The sequence below is a fragment of the Gymnoscopelus braueri genome (genome assembly GCF_963280865.1).
Source record: "Gymnoscopelus braueri genome assembly, chromosome: 1".
Taxonomy (NCBI): domain Eukaryota; kingdom Metazoa; phylum Chordata; class Actinopteri; order Myctophiformes; family Myctophidae; genus Gymnoscopelus; species Gymnoscopelus braueri.
The window spans coordinates 35,862,966-35,884,782 of record NC_137603.1 but is presented as its reverse complement, the minus strand read 5'-3'; the positions used below and the strand labels follow the sequence as shown (position 1 = coordinate 35,884,782).

The 21,817-nt window shown below is 48.0% G+C and overlaps 1 protein-coding gene across 1 annotated transcript in view; it reads right to left on the bottom strand.

Moving 5' to 3' along the window:
- LOC308088536 (neural-cadherin) overlaps positions 1–21,817 on the bottom strand; it is a gene marked incomplete at both ends in the record, with an annotated part of 375,895 nt that overhangs the window by 182,053 nt on the left and 172,025 nt on the right. Inside the window, 5 exons of the mRNA XM_080433011.1 lie at positions 1,820–1,987; positions 5,888–6,060; positions 7,072–7,242; positions 9,194–9,362; positions 12,159–12,331. Of these exons, the coding sequence (XP_080289137.1) occupies positions 1,820–1,987; positions 5,888–6,060; positions 7,072–7,242; positions 9,194–9,362; positions 12,159–12,331 (854 nt within the window). The remainder of the gene's footprint in view (positions 1–1,819; positions 1,988–5,887; positions 6,061–7,071; positions 7,243–9,193; positions 9,363–12,158; positions 12,332–21,817) is intronic.

Genomic DNA, 21,817 nt, shown 5'->3' with positions numbered 1-21,817 from the left:
ATGCCCTCTCGATTATTCATAGCCATTTACTTTTTCACATAGCTAACACATTGAAAATTAATCGACAGAAATTTCCTCAGGATCTCTTGAAAGCTATTAAGCCCATTAAAATCAAATGAATATTTCAGAACAAGGGTGGGAAATTAAGAAAGAAGGGCAAGAGAACAGTGAGCTGTGTGTGTGTGTGTGTGTGTGTGTGTGTGTGTGTGTGGTGTGTGTGTGTGAGCGTGCGTGCGTGCGTGCGTGCGTGTATACATTAAATAGTGGAGTTGAAATATATTGTGTTATTTTTCCATACGAGCACATCTGTGTGCCTTAATCTTGCTGCTGTCACCATGATACCTGAATTTCCCTCTGGGGATCTATATAGAGGTTTATCTTATCTTATGTGTTCTTACTGGAGTATGATATATTATCTATTACTGTATATACAATGAAAGTTGCAGTGGGCGGTGTCTGTCTGTGGGTCTGTCTGGCTGTGGCGGGTGCACAGATGTGCCCATATAAGGACTATAGGGATGGGGACCGAGAATCGAATCTATTCTACTCTGAAGTTATTGAGAATCGGAAATCGATAAGATTTTGGCTTATCAATGATCTTATCTAGCGGAAAGACCAGAGTCATGTCATTGAAATCAAATCACTGGCTCAAACATAATTTGTTGTTTTAAAGCTTTTGACATGTTGATTTTCTTGCCCACAAGGAACGTGAATGTAATGGCTTGTATACGCCAACAGCAGTTGAGACCAACATGCTCTACCTTTGATGTCTGGCGAAATTAAATGAAAGTGACAGAGTGCCACGGAGTAGCACCAATTTTCTACCAATAATAGAAAAGGATCGATACGTAATCGGATCAATAAGCAGGGTCGATAAGGGGATTGACATCAATAAAAATGAACAATCCCCATCCCTAACAGGGACCGGACATTCGTAAATGCCACTGCCATCTGCCACTGCCATGGTGGTGATCTGGAGAACAACATATATAAAGGGACTGAATGAAATGGGCTTGAAATGAAACGCATCTGTGTCATTTTAAGATTGATTTGGCAATTTTTTTGTAAGTTTGAAAAATGTCTCTGAAAATCTTTGAATATATTTATGTTTTTTTAATATATATGTTTTAAACATAACTGTTTGTATGTTTTTAACTCCTGTGCTTCTGGGGGTCCGTGGAACAACATATTTTGAGATATATATCATTTTGGGTGTCCTTGACATGGAAAAGTTGAAGCACCACTGATATACTGTAGCAACATACTGTTAGGATTTAGAAACATTTTTAGATATGTATTTGACCGTGGACCCCCATCTCAAAATGTTTTGTTCCATGGACCCCCAGAAGCAAAGATTTGAGTTACAAATGTTTGCTTTAAAAATATATATATTCAAAGATTTGCACAAATGTTCACGATTTTTCTACAAAAAAATTGCAGATCTACAAGTTCTGAGCTATGAGCTTGTATATCTGCTATTTTTGAATAGCCAAAGAAATCTTAAAATGACACAGATGCGTTCCAAGTCTTAATGGCTTTATGTATGGGCTGCGCACAAGACCTATTATATGAGCGGGTGTAATTCACAACACACACAGACCAGACACAGGCAAGCGGTGTAGTTGATTGCCGTTGCCGAAGGGATGCGTGTGCCCTCATGTAGCCTTGTGCCCTCATGTAGCCTCGTGCCCCAGGCTGCAGCCTCGTGCCCTAGGCTGCAGCCTCGTGCCCCAGGCTGCCCGTGAGCTTTTTCGTTTATCTGGCCCTGTATGCACCTGTGGGATTTGAGGCAGTCTCAAGGCAGTTCCCATTTACTCACCACAATCGGAGTGTCTCGCACAGTGTTTTCTGGTATGACCATGCTGTAGCTGTCCCTCTCCCACTGTGGGGGCTGGTTCTTCACATTGGTGATGGTCACAGCCAACTCCACCGAGCTGCTACGGTTCCCACCGTCTGTGGCCACAATCTCCCTGGTGATGTATGTCCTCTGTGGGTATGAGATGCGTTTGTAAAGAAACGTTTGGGCTCCGCTGCCTTCTCCAGTCATAGCCATTGAACAATGCTGATTTTGTCATTGTACAGCATCATGAACATGTTAAATGAACTCGGAATCGTCTCAGAAAGAGGTCCTTTTTATAGAGCTCTGTGGGCAAAAGCCATGGAGGATGGACACCACTGGAATGGAAGGGAAATAAGTAGGAAGGAACATAGATGAAAAGGAAAGGAAAGACAAGGGTATAGACAAAAAAAAGAGTAGAAGAAAGGAAACTCAAATGATGTGTATTATGCATGTCTTAAATGGTATCATTCCCCGCTTTTCCCTTTTTCTTTTATCAGTCAGGGCCTGACTGTTAAAAGAAAAAGAAAAAAGCGTGAGTGAGATGTATGAAGATGCAAACATAGCTATCATCTCTTATGATGTTCCAGTGCTCAGTACATTACTTTACATTGTTTGGTATTGTATGGAGACAAGCCATAATGTAGTAGAAGCTATCATGTTCGCCTTTCTCTTTATTCTTTATGACAAATTGCCCATTTTCATAGAAGCCCAAGATACATTATCCAATTTTGCATGGTAATGTTACCATATGACTATAGTCTCTCGGTAGCCCCGTTGAGAACCTATACACATTGGCTACAAGTGGGCGGGCCTTCAGATCAGGAAGCAGGCCGCGCTTTACCCAATCAAATGTAGTGGGCGGTATTCACATCTGTGCATTCATTTCCCACTGGAAACATACCGAAACTCATTTAACAATAGCGTCCTCGAAGCCGACAAAACCACGAAAAGTTAGTAACATTTTAACTTGCTCTTTCATCATAGAAACAAGTGGGCTTATAACCAAAACGATCCATGTTCTTTGGTAGAAATGGTGTTAGTATTCCGTTGAGAAATATTGTTAGTGGGAATGAAAACATAGGCGCATCACGGGAAGTGGAGGGCTGAAGGCATGTCCAAACCCCGGTTTCCAGTGAGCATAGGTACAGTTAATCCCCCCCAGAGTCAAATGCAAAAGTGAAAAACAGCAGAGGGCGCCGTTTTTCCTTTTTTTTGACGATGGGTTCCCAGATTGCCATATGACTGATCTCTCAAGACAGATTCTGCTAACAGCAGAATCTGTCAGCACCACTGCCCTAAATATGTAGTCAGTAGGTATTGTTGTCAGTAGGAATAAACACAGAAGCACCTCGAGGAAGTGGACTAAGAAAGGGGAGGAGCCAAACCGAGTTCCTGTTACTACAGAAAAACGGAGATGGTGCCCCCAGGTTTTTTTTGTTTTACCAAATGGGTTCCCAGACTGCCTTATGACTCGAATGGATGTGCTAATGTTTTGTGTGCGAGACAGACAGACAGACAGACAGACAGACAGACAGACAGACAGACAGACAGACAGACAGACATACAGACAGACAGACAGAGAAAGAGAGAGAGAGAGAGAGAAAGAGAGAGAGAGAGAGAGAGAGAGAGAGAGAGAGAGAGAGAGAGAGAGAGAGAGAGATGGAGGGAATGAGTAATTATGTGTGTCAGTGTGGAAATATTAATTAAAAAAGAAATAAAGAAAGAAACCTGGTCAGACCACGGTACGTGGTTGATGTATAAACTTTGTAGTGGGTAACCTGCTCCTTATGTTAGCGTGGGCTCAAAGAAACGATGCAATACATACTATAGGTACAACCACCTGGTTTCAAGCCTGAATCTCCCACGTAGGAAACAAAACATCTAAACAATTGGTTCTCAAAGTGGGGTCTGGGGACCACCAGGGGTCCTTGGGGGGTACCAGGGGGTCCCCAGAAAAATTTGTTAATATAGTGTCACAATCTTTTGAACCACTTAAACCATATCTTATACATTGGCTATTAAAAAATAGCAGATATACATAAGCTGTGGATCTGCTATTTTTGAAAATTCTAGAATTTCTTAACTCAAATCTTTTCTTCTGGAGGTCCCTGGTACAAAATATTTGGCCAAATACATATCATTTTGGGGGTCCTTGAACCACTGATCTAAACTACTCAGTCAAAGGAGAAGCACCACCTTGGCCAATAGAAATATTAGCCTTCTGGTTTTCAGTCACGGCTACTTATGGCTACATGGGCTTTTATTTGCCTATCTGCTCCGGAGCACTGTAATAATAGTGCTCACTAATAATAAAGTGGCCTTCGGGTGTTTGGCCCCTTCGTTCACCAGTTCGGTACTATATTTCCGCCTGCACTGTATTGTCACTCACTCAACTGGCAGTTCATTCCCTGACTGAATCAGTCAACATGTTCACCACAACGTCCCCTCAGGCTATGCTATGGGATCTAAACAATTACAGGCACTCGTGCTGCATAAAGAGGGAAATGTGAGGTTGCAGTTCAATAATGTAAACATGTGTATTTAATTAATGAATGGCCCAAACTACACAGTTTACTGAGAGGACCTCCCTCCCCCATCTGAAGACGTTGTCAGCGGCCTGATACAACAGTTAAATGATTAAATGAATGAAATCTGCAGCCACACTGAGGCTCTCCAGATTAGATTAGATAATAGTTTAATATGAATGAAACAGTGTTTAAAAGAGTTGAAATATGTTAATTAATTCAGCAGTTTTGATTAGAAGCCTAGTTGTAAGTTCCACTTATTACACAAATGCGCTGTTGTGTGCGTGTGTTCCTGCCTGGTTGTATGTGTACCGTTTTATTTGTGCCATGATTTGTTTGTAGGCTATAACAACACAACTCCCCAAAGGAGTGGGGATGAAATTAGTTTGATTAATATTACGTGTATATTTAATTTCCTATGCGGGATTGTGTAACGTGGCTGCCACTGCACTCTTACGGTATGCATATGGTTATGCTGCTGATGCTGCTGACAAGTGTTCCTGATGTAATAAGCATGGGGCTGAGGATTCAGATGTTGCTGTTCACTTCCACCAAACTTGTTTTTCTTTTTTTTTTATCTTAGGGTGAGGGACAGCAAAGGCAGCGAGATGGTTAAATGTATTCTTGTGTTTCCAGAAGGAGACATGCTGGCATATTTAGGCTGCCCTCATTATCTGTAATAAAGGACTACCATGTTCCTGCTTTGTTGGTCGTGCACTAGTATCAAAGTGTCCTGTCTCAGTGATGAGTCAATGTTAATAATTAACTTTTCATCAAAGGCTATGTTTAGCAGTCTGTTAACTTCAAAGAGTCGACCTTTTATAAACTTAATAAAATCACATTGTATACCATCCCTCTGCAGTAAATGCCTGTGATAGTAATATGTCAGCCTTGTCAACATACATTTAAATTATGTTTGCTAAAAAAAACGTAACTCCACATGAATTAAACAGCATCATACAAGGTTTACAAAAAAACAGTGTTACACATTCCATCATATCGTAAGGCTCTAAAACACTAGCCACTATGTGATTCATTGCATTTACTCCAACCTTGCACTTTATTATGAGTCATACTGGATAAGAGTGTCTGCTAAAAGCCTCAATTGTAAATTGCGTTTGTGCATACAGTATGTGCACTTGTGCTCACGTGCATGCCATGTGCATCATACAGCATACTGTATGTGTATGTGGGCACGGTCAGTGTGCATTAGGTTGGAAAGTAAAATGCTAGAACATTGAGAGGATAGTGAGTCCTAAAATCATCACTATAGAGACAACCTGTGTTCAATCAGTAATTAGTTTGTTTGTTGTTCATTTGTCTGCTTTGAAATTAAACTATATGCTGATGTTTTGAAGACATCGGCTAATTGATCTGCAGCTTAATTTCTTGGAATGAATCCATGTCGATGTGTGTGTCTCTAAGTGTGTGTGTGTGTGTGTGTGTGTGTGTGTGTGTGTGTGTGTGTGTGTGTGTGTGTGTGTGTGTGTGTGTGTGTGTGTGTGTGTGTGTGTGTGTGTACCTGAGAAATAGGCTGGTTGACATACACCCAGCCAGTCAGTGGGTTAACCTTGAGGTACTCAGGCTGCTCATTGGACATGGAGTATGTAATCGCTGCATTGGTGCCAAAGTCATCATCATGAGCTGCCACACGGAGGAAGCTAGTACCAATCATTGTGTCCTCACGAAGGAAGTCTATGGACAGCAGAGGAAAGATGAGGAGAGAAAAGATAATACTAAGAGAAGAGACAAGACGAGAGGAAAAGAAAAGAAAAGAAAAGAGGAGAGGAGAGGAGAGGAGAGGAGAGGAGAGGAGAGGAGGAGAGGAGAGGAGAGGAGAGGAGAGGAGAGGAGAGGAGAGGAGAGGGCCCGACTGATATATCGGTTTGACCGATATAGTGGCCATTAATTGTCTTATTTGATGACGTATTGGTAATTATGCAGCCAAGCTGATGTGTCACGATTTTTAACCACTTTCACCTTAGTGCTATTTTGAACATTTTTAAGCGTGTTCAAAACGGTTCAAAATATTTTAAAAATATTTTAAAAACATACACAGTTTACCCTCAAACATGCATTTCATATACATATATACTGTATATATCACCTCCCCAACACAACGTGTGAGCTTGTAGATCGAAAAAAACAAATATGGATAGGGCTTAAAGGAGAATTTTGGACTAAAGTTTTATTACCTTTTCTATGATGTTATGATATCTTAGGATGAATGGTACAGTAGAACAATTTCATAACTCCACTCCTGGTCCGCCACAGCTTAAAAGGTGCGCGGATAGGCCTTAGGTTAGATCACATATTTTAATAGCTTTTTTTTTTTTTTTTTTTTGTGAGATCTGATGTTCATAGTGACAGAACACTATGCAACCAAAATAATAATAATTAAAAAAAAACAGAAGTCTCGCTAGACGAGATTGAAATCTCGACCACCTTTTAAGCTGTGGCGGACCAGGGGTGGAGTTATGACATTTTTCTACTGTACCATTCATCCTAAGATATCATAACATCATAGAAAAGGTAATAAAACTTTAGTCCAAAATTCTCCTTTAAGTGGTTAAATAAAATAAATTACTTTAAAAAAAATATATATGGGCCTAAACATCAGTTTACAGATACCAAGAGCTAGGTGGTCTAGGTATCTGAAATTTGACCCAAAAATCTTGCATGGGTCGGGCTCTAGAAGGGACTCACATTCATATCGGATGTTCTCAAACTTGGGGCTGTTGTCATTCTGGTCCAGGATGAGGATGTTGAGTTGACAGATGCCAATCAGCGGGTCAGCTGCCTGGTCAGTGGCAGTCACGGTTACAGCATACTCCCGTTGACGCTCACGGTCAAACTTCCTGGCTGTGACAATCACTCCTGGAGTCAAAAAACATATATCGCTTCATCAGACAAACATGCCCATCTCCAATGGCTCTGAAAAAGTAAATCCATCTTTTATATTGCCCTACTCTCATGCTGCCAGACAATCAGAGACCTCTACCCACCTTTCTGGGGACTTCAAAATCCAATGTAGTTTGCAGAACAATGGCGAGAACGGCCACTAACAAACCTACGTCCACTGTTTTGGAAACCAATCATGTCACCACCACAATAGGAACTAAGGACCGCCCTAAAGACTTTGGATTGGAGCTGAAATCCAAAGTTTTAGCATTGAAAGCTTGGAGATTGTCCTCAGTGGAGCGAAGTGTTTAGAGACTAACTTGTGAGTCTAATATTACTTTACACATTTCCTAGAGTAAATAAAGTTCAGAATCAGAATCAGTTTGTCACATCACAGGTTTACAGGTGTAAATCGTTGGGTGAAATTCTGGACAGATCATACATGTCTTTGGGCCCATACTGAACTTCTTCAGTCACCTGAGAATGCAGAGGCTTTGTGGTACCTTCTTCACCTCTCATTCTATGCTCTCAGCCTGACTTCTTGCAGTCCACGATGAGTTGTTCAGTCTTGTCGAAGTAGAAAGCCAGGTTGTTCTCCTGGCGCCATTGTGTCAGGTTCTCCACCTACCTCTCTCATCTCATCTCATCTCATCTCATCTCATCTCATCTCATCTCATTGTTGTCAGTGATCAGTGAACTTAAGAACTAGGTGAGAGAAGGGGGCTCAGGACACAGCCCTGGTAGGGCTCATGTTTTGAGGGCTAACAAAATCTACATCTGCCTGTTAGATTATGTGATATCTTGTGTGCAAAAGACATTTTGTTATGCTATAAGAAAGATCATTGTGTCACCGAAATCATTTTCTGGGGAGCACGAAGGGGCACAGCAAATTCCATGGCAATCCAGCCAGTAGGTTTCAAGATAATTATGTTGTTTTAGACCAAATTGATGTGAAATGGGTTTCTGCTTTTGGGACTGAAGAGGGTGCCTTGCATACAGCAAGTTTAGCTAGCAGCTCACGTATACTTTGAAATAGCAGCTGCATGTCGGGTGTGGTTACACTTCTTTTCTATGCAACTTTTGCAATCTGATATGCCACATCTGAACTCAGATGTGTCCACACACTGTATATGTCCACATTTCCATGCAGCATGCCACCATGTCATGTTCACAACTGAATCCCAATAATTAGGCCCTAGGAGGATGCAAGTGAATTATACAAAAGAAAAGGCATATACTTGTGGATCTGCAGTGGTTGACACGCACGCACGCACGCACGCGAGACACGCACGCACGCAAGCGCGCGCACACACACACACACACACACACACACACACACACACACACACACACACACACACACACACACACACACACACACACACACACACACACACACACACACAATACCATTGTAGGCTAATAAAATATCCCAATTCTCATACTGCCAAACAATGTTGTGTACTTCATAATTTATTAATTATAAATTGATCAATATTCATAATGCCAATTGTGGTCATCATGATGTAGGGGGGAAACGTGCCTTGTTGACATTATAGACTATGTGGACTATTTGCACAATGCCATCCTGTATAATATTGTTTTATGTATATACATTACTTTACTGTTTGCTTAAATGTAAGTTATTTCGAAAATATGTTGTTTAGACAGATGGATGTTTGCCTGGTATCCAAGTTACTTTGTAGCACTTAATTATTTTCTCTGCACTCTAATTACTTGCTCATTTGAGGTGTGCTTAACTATTGTTCATACCACTTACACCACTAAATGCTTAAATTGTGTGTATGTGTGTGTGTGTGTGTGTGTGTGTGTGTGTGTGTGTGTGTGTGTGTGTGTGTGTGTGTGTGTGTGTGTGTGTGTGTGTGTGTGTGCGTGCACACGTTTGCGTGCATGCATTCAAGGGTACCCGTGTCGGGGTGAATGCTGAAGGCTGGCACTGTAGAGTCTTTGTGCATGAAGCCATAGGTCACTCTGCCATTAGAACCCTCATCTGCATCTATGGCATGGACCTGCAGAACCAACGTGCCCGCCGGTAGGTTCTCCAGAACCGATGTTCTCTCTCGATACTGATGACACTGAGATAGTGAGAGGAAGCAGGGAAAAGAAGAGACAAAAGAGACACAGCAGCAATTGAAAGGTTCAGATCAATAGCCGATTATTTGTGCACAAAATCCATCAGTGTGTAAGCATGATGTATGCCTTTTAAGTGTGTGTGTGTGTGTGTGTGTGTGTGTGTGTGTGTGTGTGTGTGTGTGTGTGTGTGTGTGTGTGTGTGTGTGTGTGTGTGTGTGTGTGTGTGTGTGTGTGTGTGTGTGTGTGTGTGTGTGTGTGTGTGTGTGGAATTACTCGTCATGAGCCCTACTATTCGATTAAAGATGAAACTTTAACCTTGAGCGCCCGGCTTACTGACGGCTGAGGACATGGCTAGCTGAGTACTGTCAAAAACAGCTCTTTTGCAGTGCAAAACAGGGCAAAGCCAAGGCCAACAATGAGAAACTAGCCTCGAGCATTGTTCAAGACCATGTCATCTTCAAGCGTCCACAATGGAGGCTTGCACTACACAGTTTTGAATTACAGCTATTTGAAGTTGAACGGTCAAATCTGGTGTTTTTTGCTGAAGTAGAGTATATCTACCACCGACCAGCACTGCACCACCAGATAATTTGTGTCACACACGCCAAGTTTGAGGCTGTTAGGTTGGAAGGCGCCCGAGTTGCCCGGGACACACAGACACAGGTTTTGTGAATTAATAGATATATACTGGTAGATATATAAACAGATTTCAATCCATTGTCAGCACTGATGGATGGATGCCTATGATGATGATATGACACAGATATTGAGTATCTACAGCGTATTTACGTGAAACCAAAGCATAAAAGATCCCTTCAGGCACGTGAGCTGTCTAGTTGTTTAATTGTGCTCAAGCACTCAAAACTGTCAGTACCAGTGACCAAATTTGTTGAAATTTTAAGTATTACATTGTGAAAGTTTCACAATGTAATTCTGATTATAATCAGAATACATTGTTAAAATAACAAGTATTCTGTCACCATTCAAACTGAGAAGTACATTAGGTGTAGTGTATCTCTGGTGTGCATGTGTGTGTGTGTGTGTGTGTGTGTGTGTGTGTGTGTGTGTGTGTGTGTGTGTGTGTGTGTGTGTGTGTGTGTGTGTGTGGGGGGGGGGGGGTAATATTCAGTATTTTATGGCGTACAGGGCCTGACTACTTCAGAGAGAACAGCAGGATGTAGAGGGAAACTCTCTCTCTCTCTCTCTCTGGGTCTACAAATACACAAGCAGCTCTGAGACCAGATAATAGCCTGGGAATGGGGCATCAAAACAAGATAGAAGTCCCTCTCTGTTCCTATGTCCTGCTGCTGCTGTGCCAGCAAGAGAATGAGCAGAGAACCAGGAAACAGTAGCTATAGCTACGTCCATCCTGCTGATAGAAAATCTCACTGTTCTTTCTTTCTTTTTCTTTCTTTTGTTTTCCCTGTTACTTGGCTCCTGCTTTATGTCATGGTGATGTAAGGGGAAATGGAAATGTTCTCAGTCCACTGTAAGTGGTCTCCACTGTAAGTGGTCTCCACTGCTCTTCACTCGTCTTCCCTCTCCTCTGCCTCCTAACAGGTAGAGCCACAGGAAAACACTCCGGGCTTTGCTTTCCCCGGGAGAGCGTGAACAAGCTTTACTCAGCAAGGCTCCCTCCTAACCCATTAAGACCAGAGGCCGATTCTACAAATGTCTTCTAAATGTCTTTTTTTTTTCAACGTACAGTATGTTGCTATATCAGTGGTTCTCAAACTTTTTCATGTCAAGGACCCCCAAAATTATATGTATTTGGCCGCCGACCCCCATCTCAAAATAGTTTGTTCCAGAAACCCCCAGAAGCAAAGATTTGACTTAAACATTTTTGGTTTAAACATTTATATATTCAAAGATTCGCAGAAATGTTCAAGATTTTTCCAAAAATAGCAGATCTTCAAGCTCATAGCTTGAGCTATGAGCTTGTATATCTGCTATTTTTGAAAAGCCAAAGTATAAAATAATGGTTCAAGTGGTTACACAGATGCGTTCCCGGTTTTAATGGGCTAATCTCCGCTCGCATACCTCGAGGGACCCAAGGAGAAAAAAAGAAAAAGAAAGAAAGCCGCCTCATTTAAAATTGAGACGTGGACAGAGAGGCAGGTGAAGTCAAGCCGGGGAAGCCTAGTGTGTTTCCCGCACATCCCCACAAAGCCTTAATTAAAAGGCCGTGATGATGTACGGAGCAGGCGAGGGGTCAGGCTGGCTAATCGCTTCTCCTGAGAGCGGAGCAATAAATAGACAAGATGGAGAGAACGAGGAGGGGGGGGGGGGGGGGTTCATGGAGGTGGAGAGATTGGGAGAGGAAAGGATAGCGGGAAATGGGAGAAAAGCGTGCTAGTGGCAGGGGACAAGTAGCGTGCGTGTGCGTGTGTGTGGGTGTGTGTGTGTGTGTGTGTGTGTGTGTGTGGGTGTGTGTGCGTGTGTGTGTGTCAGTGTGTGTGTGACGGGGGCTAATGAGTAGATAAGCCACAGAGATATACTGAGAAAACATAAAGTGGAAGTAAAACAGCAAGTAAGCAGGATTGTGTGGCAATGGGGGAAGTTGCTGCTTATCAAACACCTTTATTGCTTTCTAACAAATTGCTGATAAAGAACACGACTAAATTAAGTTTAATCAGTGTGTGTGTGTGTGTGTGTGTGTGTGTGTGTGTGTGTGTGTGTGTGTGTGTGTGTGTGTGTGTGTGTGTGTGTGTGGGGGTGTGTGTGTGTGTGTGTGTGTGTGTGTGTGTGTGTGTGTGTACGCACACATGCACTCTCGCGTGCATGACTGACTGACACACCTTCTCAAAGACAGGTTTGTTGTTGTTGACGTCATCCACTCCCACGATGACCTGGGCCGTGGCGGCCAGCGGCTGCGGTCCACCCGATGCGTTGTCATCCGTCGCGGTGACATTCAGGACATACTCCACCCCCTGGAGGCGAGGGGGTGGCGTGGAGCGCAGACGAATCAGACCTGGAATCAATCAGAGCAGGATGGATTAAGGATGTCATTAGGGTTGTCGGTGGTTCAGGCAGCTTAAGTTCTTAAAAAAAGGTAAGGTCACCACGCTTGAGGTGAGGTGTATCTCAAGCGAAGTGACACGTTTTCCATTTAGTGGAAAATGTAATAGTGCCAGTGTAATGTGACTGGGAGCATGTACTGTAAGAATGACATGGTGACAGGGTGCAGCACTGTTCAGCAGGCTGATGGCCTAGCTGTGGAGATATCTGTGTCCCTGCCTTTGTATGACTGGGTGTCAGATAGTGTCCCTTGTCTTTATATATTGACTCAGATAGTGATCCTTGTCTTTATATGGACTCAGATAATGTCCCTTGTCTTTATATGGACTCAGATAGTGTCCCTTGTCTTTGGGTCTCAGATGGACTTCCCTTGTCTTTGTGACCAGGTCTCAGGTCCCAGGTCCCCTATTTTGCGCGTCTTAAGTACCAGGTCTTATGCGAATGTGTTTGGCCACTCAAAGGTCTTAAGTTAAGTCACAAGACCAGGTCTCAGATAGACTCCCTTTGTCATTGTGTGACAGGGTCTTCAAGGGGCGAGGCTGCTGCTCCAGACAATCGGGATCACACACGGCAGTGACTGACAACAGGTGTGCGCCACTGATCAATTGGGTGAGTGTGTGTAGCAAGTGTGTTTAATGAGCCAGTCAGCGTGTGGGGACAAATTGTTGCTTATCGGGCGCTCCACACAGATCTTCAAATCACTGCAAGTTAACACACAAATCCAGTCCCTAGTCAAATCAAGCACACAAGAAGTATCTAAGCAAATACAAAAATAGTTGACTACACAACCTAGTCCAGAAGACACAAGTTCAACACTCAAAAACGTGATAATGGATCATCTTAAGTCATCTAATACAAAGGTCTACACACATTTTCAAAAGAACATGCATTGTTATATGCAGTGATTTAAACTCTTGACTGCTGGTCTTTTTGTCTAACAGCCTTTTTTGTAGGAATGCAATGACTCTGTATTCATGACAAATTAGGCATGTTGAAAGCACAGACATGAACCTTTGAGGCCCATGCACTCTACCTGCGGTGTGCAGTCCTTTGACGGAGCTGTTCAAACTGCTTCGTCCCTCATTTGTTAGTGCACAATAGGCTATCAAGGGTTTTTTTTATCCCTCAACGGAGGTCTGGTGAATTTGATTTTCTTGTTCATTTATACTGGAGTGGACCATACTGCATTCAAATAATCTCAATTTTGTCATAAAACTTTGCATCTATGTACTTAAGTGTCTGTCCTTGAGCTGGTGATGAATAAATTGACTGTGGGTAAAATGATGAATGCAAATGAAGAGGAAGATAAAAGAGTGAGTCAGGGAGAGAGAGAGAGAGTGAGAGAGAGAGAGAAGAGAGAGAGAGAGAGAGAGAGAGAGAGAGAGAGAGAGAGCGAGAGAGAGAGAGGGGGGGGGGGTATGCCAATGAATTGGTATGCCAATGAATGCAGGTACGAAAGGATGCATGCTGTGGAGCATCCAAACATGTCAGCACTGAAGTCACAATGAAATGAAAGCAGCCAAGGAGATATTTCAAGCAATATAAAACATACAATAGGCTATGTGAACAAAAATGTGTGGAGGTACTTATTCTGGCCTACTGGCAAGATATTAGGTGCTGATTGGTCCATTCATTGTGAGATTAGCTACGGACAAACACATAGACAGACAGACAGACAGACAGACACGCGCACACACTTTTTTCCTTTCTTTCTTTCTTTTTTTTACTGGACAATGCACAATAAATATTTTGCACTAGAGATAGATAGGAGCTCATTTGTAGCAAATACTGTACATTCAAGCATAGACTAAAAAACAATGAAAAGCTATTTGAAGCATGTCTTTATATCGCTAGCTTCCTCCAGAGTCATGTCATAAAAATATGAGAAAACCAGCAAAAATGTAAAGTGTCCACCGCCTCATGACACAATGAGGTTTCATTGTTCAAAAGGGGAGACTTTTATTGAACAACATTCAATGAAAGTCTATTATTGGCAACTTGTCTTTGTCTGTCCAGACTAATCTCTCAAGAACAGATTCTGCACTGCGTTGGAATCTGTCGGTGAGGTTCGTCATAACATGTGCGCATGGGCGTGCCTTCAGATCAGGAAGCGGGCCGCGCTTTACCCAATCAAATGTAGTGGGCGGGATTCACGTGTCCGTCGATCCTTCCCCCCTCGAAACAAACCGAAACTAATTTAACAATAGCGTCCGCGGAGCAGACAAAACCACGGAAAGATATTCACATTTTAACTTACTCTTTCATCATAGAAACAAGTGGGCTTATAACCAAAACGATCCATGTTCTCTGGGAGAAGTGGTGTTAGTGTTCCGTGTAGAAATATTGTTAGTGGGAATGAAAACATAGTCGCACCAACCGGAAGTGATGCGCTGAAGGCATACACAAAACTCAGGGTTACGGATGTAACCCCGGTTTCTTTAGAATTCGGAGTAACATACTCATTATGGGATATCAGCGCCTCCTGGCGTGATGCAGAGCTACATACCATAAACTCCCGGGCCATTCATTGGCTGAGAAGGGTATGTCACGTGTCCGGTAAACCGGAAGAGGTATAAAACCTCTTGCGTGACGTGGCTCATCCTCTTTAACACGCTTCCTGCATGCAGATGCACACAAACAGGGGTGTTAGGTGAGTATGTTACTCCGAATTCTAAAGAAACCGGGGTTACATCCGTAACCCTGAGTTTCTTGTCAATTCTCCGTAACATACTCACTATGGGATGCATAAACCCCCCTGGGCTTATAGCCATACCGAATCTCAGGTCCGCACGCCCCCTAGCCATAAGGCCCCGTCCCCCTGGACGTGACCTTCGGCCTCACGGGCGCCCCAGCCCCCCGGGCCAGGGTGCGGTATATGATGTTAATAAAAGGACCCTGACAGACCAAGTCTGCCTTATTCAACTAATGGACAGACACAAGTCTGTCCCCTAAGTGAAAACAAGGAAACAGGGCCCTCCTCCCCTGGGAACCTACCACAGGTGGACCCGAGGGGACTTAAGAGAAGGAAGGTAGGGGACACAACACCGTTCCTTAAGTGAAACAAGGAAACAGGGGCCCTTCCCCCCTGGAGACCTACCACAGGTGGTCCCGAGGGGACTTCAAGAGAAGGAAGATAGGGAAGAGAAAAAAGGCAGGTTAAAACACAAACCAGCCTAGCTTCCCCCATTCTAACTAGAGACAGCCGCCACCCCTAGGACAGCATGCGCCACTGACGCTGCTGCCACGTCCAGGCTATAGAAAGCCGCAAACGTTGAAGGTGACGACCAGTTTGCGGCCGCACACACTTCCTGGACCGAAACCCCCCTGGAGAGGGCCCAGGAAGCAGCCACGCCCCTAGTAGAATGAGCCTTCAGTCCTTCTGGAACCGGAACGCCACCACTGACGTAGGCCAGCCTAATGGCATCCAAAATCCATTTAGAAAGCGTCGCCTTAGCCACTGCCTTCCTCTGACCACCCGGGCCGAAGGAGACAAACAGCTGCGACGACGATCGGCCGGCCACCGTCTTCTGGCAGTAGAGCCTCCAAGCCCTTACCGGGCAAAGACAGTGTAGCCGCCTATCCTCCGCTGAAGCGAAAGGCGGCGGATGAAAAGCTACCAGCTCAACCGGCGTCCGGGTGACCACTCCGTTCTTGGGGACAAACGCCAAGTTTGGCTTAAGCAAAACCCTACTGTCGTCACCCACGAACCTCATACACTCCGAACTCACCGAGAGCGCATGTATGTCGCTGACCCGTTTGGCTGTAGTCAGGGCAACCAAAAGAACCGTCTTGAGGCTGACGATCCTCAGATCCGCTGACTCCAAAGGCTCGAACGGTGGGAGGCAAAGCGCCCCCAGCACCACCGTCAGGTCCCAGGCCGGGAACAGAGCCCTAGAGACCGGCCTGGCCCGCCTGGCGCCGTTCATGAACCCCCGCACCATCGGGTGTTGGCCAACCGTCATGCCATCGAGACCTTCGTGACACGCGGAAATGGCCGCCTGATACACCTTAATCGTCGAGAAAGCCAGACCCTGCCTCAAATTTTCCTGCAGGAACATGAGGACGCTGCGTACCGGGGCCCGAAAGGCCTCAACCGGCGGTGACTGACTCAGACACCATGCCACGAACAGGTTCCACCTGTCGTCGTACGCGGACCTCGTGGAAAGGGCCCTTGCCCCCTGGATGGTGGCCACCACGTCAGGGGGCAGGCCATACGAAGTCAAAGTCTGCCTCTCACGGGCCAAACCCACAGGTCTAGGTCCTGAGGTCTCTCGTGGAAGATGTCGACCCCTCCCTGCCGTAGTAGGTCCCTGTACAGCGGGAGGGGCCAAGGCTCGGCGTAGAGGAGAGGTGTTATCTCCGACCTCCACACGCCCCATGCCGGAGCCACTAGCAGCACTGACCGACCCTGAAGTCTCCCCTCTCCAGTGTTGAGGGGATCAGGTCCAGTGGCGGGAACGCATACAGCAGTTCGTCCGGCCAGTCGTGGGCTAGTGCGTCCATGCCCAGTGAACGGTCCCCCACCCTCACCGAGAAAAAGCGAGAACACTTCGCGTTCTCCTCGGAGGCAAACAAATCGACCTGCGCCCGGCCAAACCTGGCCCAGATCAGGTCCGCCACCGACGGCTTGAGGGACCAGTCCTCGTACCGGGGTTCGCCCCTGGACAGTAAGTCCGCCCCGCTGTTCAGGAGACCCGGCACATGTGAAGCTCGAATCGACGCGAGATGCGAATCGCACCAACGCGTCAGTCTGCACGCCAGGCTGTCCAACACTTGGGAGTGCAAGCCCCCCTGCCTGTTGATATAGCACATGGTCGTGGTGTTGTCCGTCCTGATAGCGACGTGACAACCGCGGATGCGAGCCTCGAAATGTTTGAGGGCGAGAAAAACCGCCATCAGTTCCAGATAGTTGATGTGAGCCTCCCGTAGACTGGAGTCCCACACCCCTCTGGCCGAGCGTCCTTCGTGGACGGCCCCCCATCCCGTCAGGCTGGCGTCCGTGGTGATAACCATCCGTGACGTCACAACCCCCACACTGACCCCCTCGGTCAGAAAGGGCGCCTGTGACCATGGTCTGAGAGCCTCCACGCACCGTGGAGGCACCACCACTTTCCGCGAACCCATAGTGGATGGGATCCCTAGCGCCAACATCCACCGCTGGAAAGGTCTCATGTAGAGTCTGCCTAGGCGGACCAGGTGTATGGCTGAGGCCATGAGACCCGCCGCCCGCATACACAGTCTGTAACTGACTGGACGCCCCACGTGGAAAGATCTCACACACGCCAAAAAGCTGTCGACCCTGTCCTGGGATAGGCGCGCCATGAGCGTGTTCGAGTCCAGCAGGATCCCTAAGAAGGTGGTCCGCTGAGACGGAACCAGTACGCTCTTTTTGGCGTTGATCATGAAACCTAGGGACGTCAGGTGAGCGACCGCCACGCGCGTGTGTCGCATCACCTCCTCTCTCGAGCCCGCCGCCAGGAGCCAGTCGTCTATGTAAGTGGACAACCGGATCCCCTGCCTCCTCAGTGGAGCCACGGCTGCGTCCGTGCATTTCACGAACACCCTGGGGCTGAGAGACATTCCAAACGGGAGGACATTGTACTCGTACACCCTCCCCTCGAACCCGAAGCGCAGGAACTTCCTGTGCGGTGGGTAGATTGGAATGTGAAAATAAGCATCCTTGAGATCGATACTCGTCCACCAGTCCCCAAGACGCACGGTGCGTAAAAGCGCAGCGGTTGTCAGCATCCGAAAATGGAAAACCGTGAGGTATTTGTTGAGACCCTTCAGGTTCAGAATGGGTCGCACCCCCCCCCCCCTTCTTGGCCACCAGAAAATATTTCGAATAGAAACCCAGTCGGTTCTGGTTCGGAAGTAATTCCGTGACAGCGCCTTTGCTCAACAGGGAGGCAACCTCCTCCCTCAGAGTACTGGCCGCTGGACCTGTGGCCTTGGAAAACAACACTTTGTCCGTCATTGGGGGTTTTCTGGAAAATTGCAACCTGTAACCCTTCTGTATTGTGCGTAATACCCAAGGATTTGGTTTGCAAATCTTCCATTCTTCCACACATCGAGCGAGCGGGTTGGCCGGTGACGTCACCGGCCGCCCGGAGAGTGGGAGCGTCGCTATGGGGACGGTTGCCATGGGGAGCAGTGACGCTGTTGCTAACGCCGCCGGCGGTGCTAACCCTGAGGTGACTGACGTCAACATCCGGTTTGTCCGCTCGCGCCGGCTGCCTGTTCCCATGGAAAAAGGGGGCAAGTGTCCCTCCAAGATGGCGGGGACCGAGGTCCGCCTTTTCTGAGCCAAGTACTTCCGGTTCACAGTGACGTGCTGCTGCAACCTGGGAGACGGAAGCCTGTGAGGCGACAAAACCCTCCTCCCCGTAAGGGATGCGTTGTCGCCTGTTACAAGCGAACGTGGCCCGCCCATCGTGACGCGTTGCGAGAGAGGGGGCATCTGTCCCTCCAAAATGGCGGAGACAGAGGCCCGCTCCGTCTGACTCAAAGACTTCCGGTCCACAGTGGCGTTTCGCTGCATCCTGTGAGACGGAAGCCTGTGAGGCGAAAGGCAAAACCGACGTGACCCTGTTCCACTGGCGCTTTGGCGCCCTCTTGTGGACAAAAGCGGCGTCGGTTTGTTTAATACCTTTCCGATTGCCTTCATATGACCCAAAACATGCACAGATGTTGTCCGAACAATGCCTGGAACACCGGGGTTCGGGTGTTCCCGGCCTTGTGGGCTCATGGAATGATGGTATCGACTTAATGCATTTACAGAGTGTATCCCAGCAGTGTCTGGAGCCCCGGCAAACGGGGGCCCCAGGCACTTTGGGCTTATGGGAAGACGACATAGATTTAAAGCATGCACATGGGGACCCCCAGCAATGCCTGGAGCCCCGGAAATCGGGGGCCCCAGGCCTTGTTGGCCCATACAGTAAGGGCGCTGGAACAGAGGGGCCCGCGAGACGGGGACCCCTCTGCTCCAAGGCCCTATGCCATGTGAAAGAACGAGACTGTTTGTAACATTCGGTGCATTTATTTTCTTTGGCAGAGAAAAAGGAGATACATACAGGGCACTTTTCACTGAAACATTGCGCTGCACAAATAAAACGTCCACATTCTGCACACATAAATCGTCCACACTCTGAACACAACAAAGTCTTTTGGCACTCGTGGAGCCGTCCTCGACTCTGTCCAACGAGGCCTGAAAAGCCACGGTCCTCTTCCCCAACACGAACGGCGGAACAGCGGGCTGGGCCGGTCTGTGCACCGGCGAGACAATGTCACTTACCCCGCCCGCCACGAGGCTTCCCTCCTGTGTTGCGACGTGGAGGTCGGCTGGAGCTTCCTACGGTGTTTGTGTTGGTAGAGGCGGGTGGCTGGCGGGGGGAAGCCCTGCCACGATTGCCCGCGTTGCTCTGCGGTCTGTCCCACGAGCTCGCCTGGGCTGAAGAGGAGCGGGAAGTGTTGGACCCTCGGCGAGAGGAGGAGGAACGACCTCTGCCCGCGGGCCTCTCGTTGCGGGGTCTCGCAGACGGAGGAGGGGCTGGCTCCAGAACCCCCGCCGCGGCTTCCCTCTGGGCCTTTCGTGAGTCGGTGGAGACTCGGAGAAACTCCGACGCTCCAGCGAAGAGGTTGTCTGGCCTCAGCGGCAGCGCCATGACGCTTTTCTTTGCGTCCACCACCTCGTGACGGAAGACGGCCAGACCGAGCCAACGAGCCCTCTCAATCGCCGCGCTGTCCGCCATGGCCTTCCCCACCCAGGCTGTGGCGTGACGAGTGACCTTAATGGTCAGTTGCTGAAGAGCCTCCAGCTCCTCAGCGTCGTCGCCCCACGCCTCTTGTAGCTCACCTAGCCGCTTAGCTGTTGAGCCCTGGAGAATGGCGACCATGTTCAGCGCGCGCGCCGCCAGCGCTGCTGACTTGTACGCCTTCTTCACCGCCACGGATATCGCCTTTTCCTGGGGATCGGTGAAGTGCGGTTCGGGAGTAAGGGCCACTGGATGACGCTGGTCCATGATGCCCTGGGCCAGGACGGCGTCCATGGGGGGACAGGCGATGAGCCCCCATTTTGGCGCGTCCACCACTTCGAGGGGGAAACCCAGCCGATGCGGCTCCGAATGGACCACCTCCCAGGTGGACATGAGGGCGTTGGCGAAGCCCAGCGCGGCCGGGACTTTCCTGGACCGCTGCGCGCGCGGATCCTGGGGAGCCAAGCCCTGGTACTCGTCCTCTTGCCCGGTGGAGGATGCACGTTCCTCCATCGGGCGAACGAGACCACATCTGAGCAAGGCTCTGTCGATGATCGCCGAGACCGGCTCGTCGCGCCTCGCGGGATCGGATTCCAGCTCCTGGGCGTCCGGCCAGCTGGGCCCCAGCTGACCGCCACAAGCCCCGAGGTCGTCGTCCTGACGAGGGCTGGATGCGGCTGCTCCGGCAGCCCCCTGGAACGACAGTATCTCACCCTCCTCCGCCCCCTCGTCCATGCTGTGGGCGCTGCCGTCGTCGGAGACGTCGCTGAACGAAGGCGAAGCCCCGCTGTCACGGTACTCCTGCTGCGGCCTCGGAGAGAGCGGCTGGGAAGAGGGGGATGTAGCGCCGCTAGCTAGCTGCGCCCGGGTGGACCCACCGGGCACAGCTGCGGCGGCCGGTGGAGTGCTGCGCGGCACAGAGGGTGTAGCAGGCTGGAGCTGCTGCGACGGCGCACTCATGTGTTGCTGCGAGCGGTTGCTGCTGGGACCGCCCGCAGCTGGAGGGCCCATTGTGGGATGAGGACGCACGTGGTGGGCGCCACCACCCACGGTACCTGGGCCGGTGTCCATGCGGGCTGGATCCGCTACGGTGCTGCCGCCTGGGGCCAGTTCGTCGGCCCTGTCCAGACGGCGCTGGATGCGACGCCTGGAGAACCGGGTGCAGTCATCGCAACCTCCTGGAGCACCACGAAAGTGCTTCGCCTCGTAGGCATGTCGTCGCCCGAGGCAGGAGATGCAAAACCCGTGAGGGTCGTCCGCGGCGATCAGCAAGCGGCACCGTGGCGCCAGTCCGCACGAACGTGGAGCCTCCATGGAGCTAACCTACTAGCCTTTAGCCGGCCGGCTAAACACGAGGAAAGCAAAGGAGGAAAACTTGATTTCAGATAGAAAGAAAAGATAAGAGCCGCGGGAGCGGAAAGAATATAAACTTTTTTTTTTGTTTTGCAGTAGAGGAAAACCCGTGGGTCAGTACAAGTACCACCCGAGTGGGCTAAAGCTGGTTTCGGTCTAATTCACAAAGTTAGCAAAGTTTGGTCTTAAGGTATGTCTCGTAGCTGTAGCATCTGCCATGCAGAGAAGCGAAAGAGGATGAGCCACGTCACGCAAGAGGTTTTATACCTCTTCCGGTTTACCGGACACGTGACATACCCTTCTCAGCCAATGAATGGCCCGGGAGTTTATGG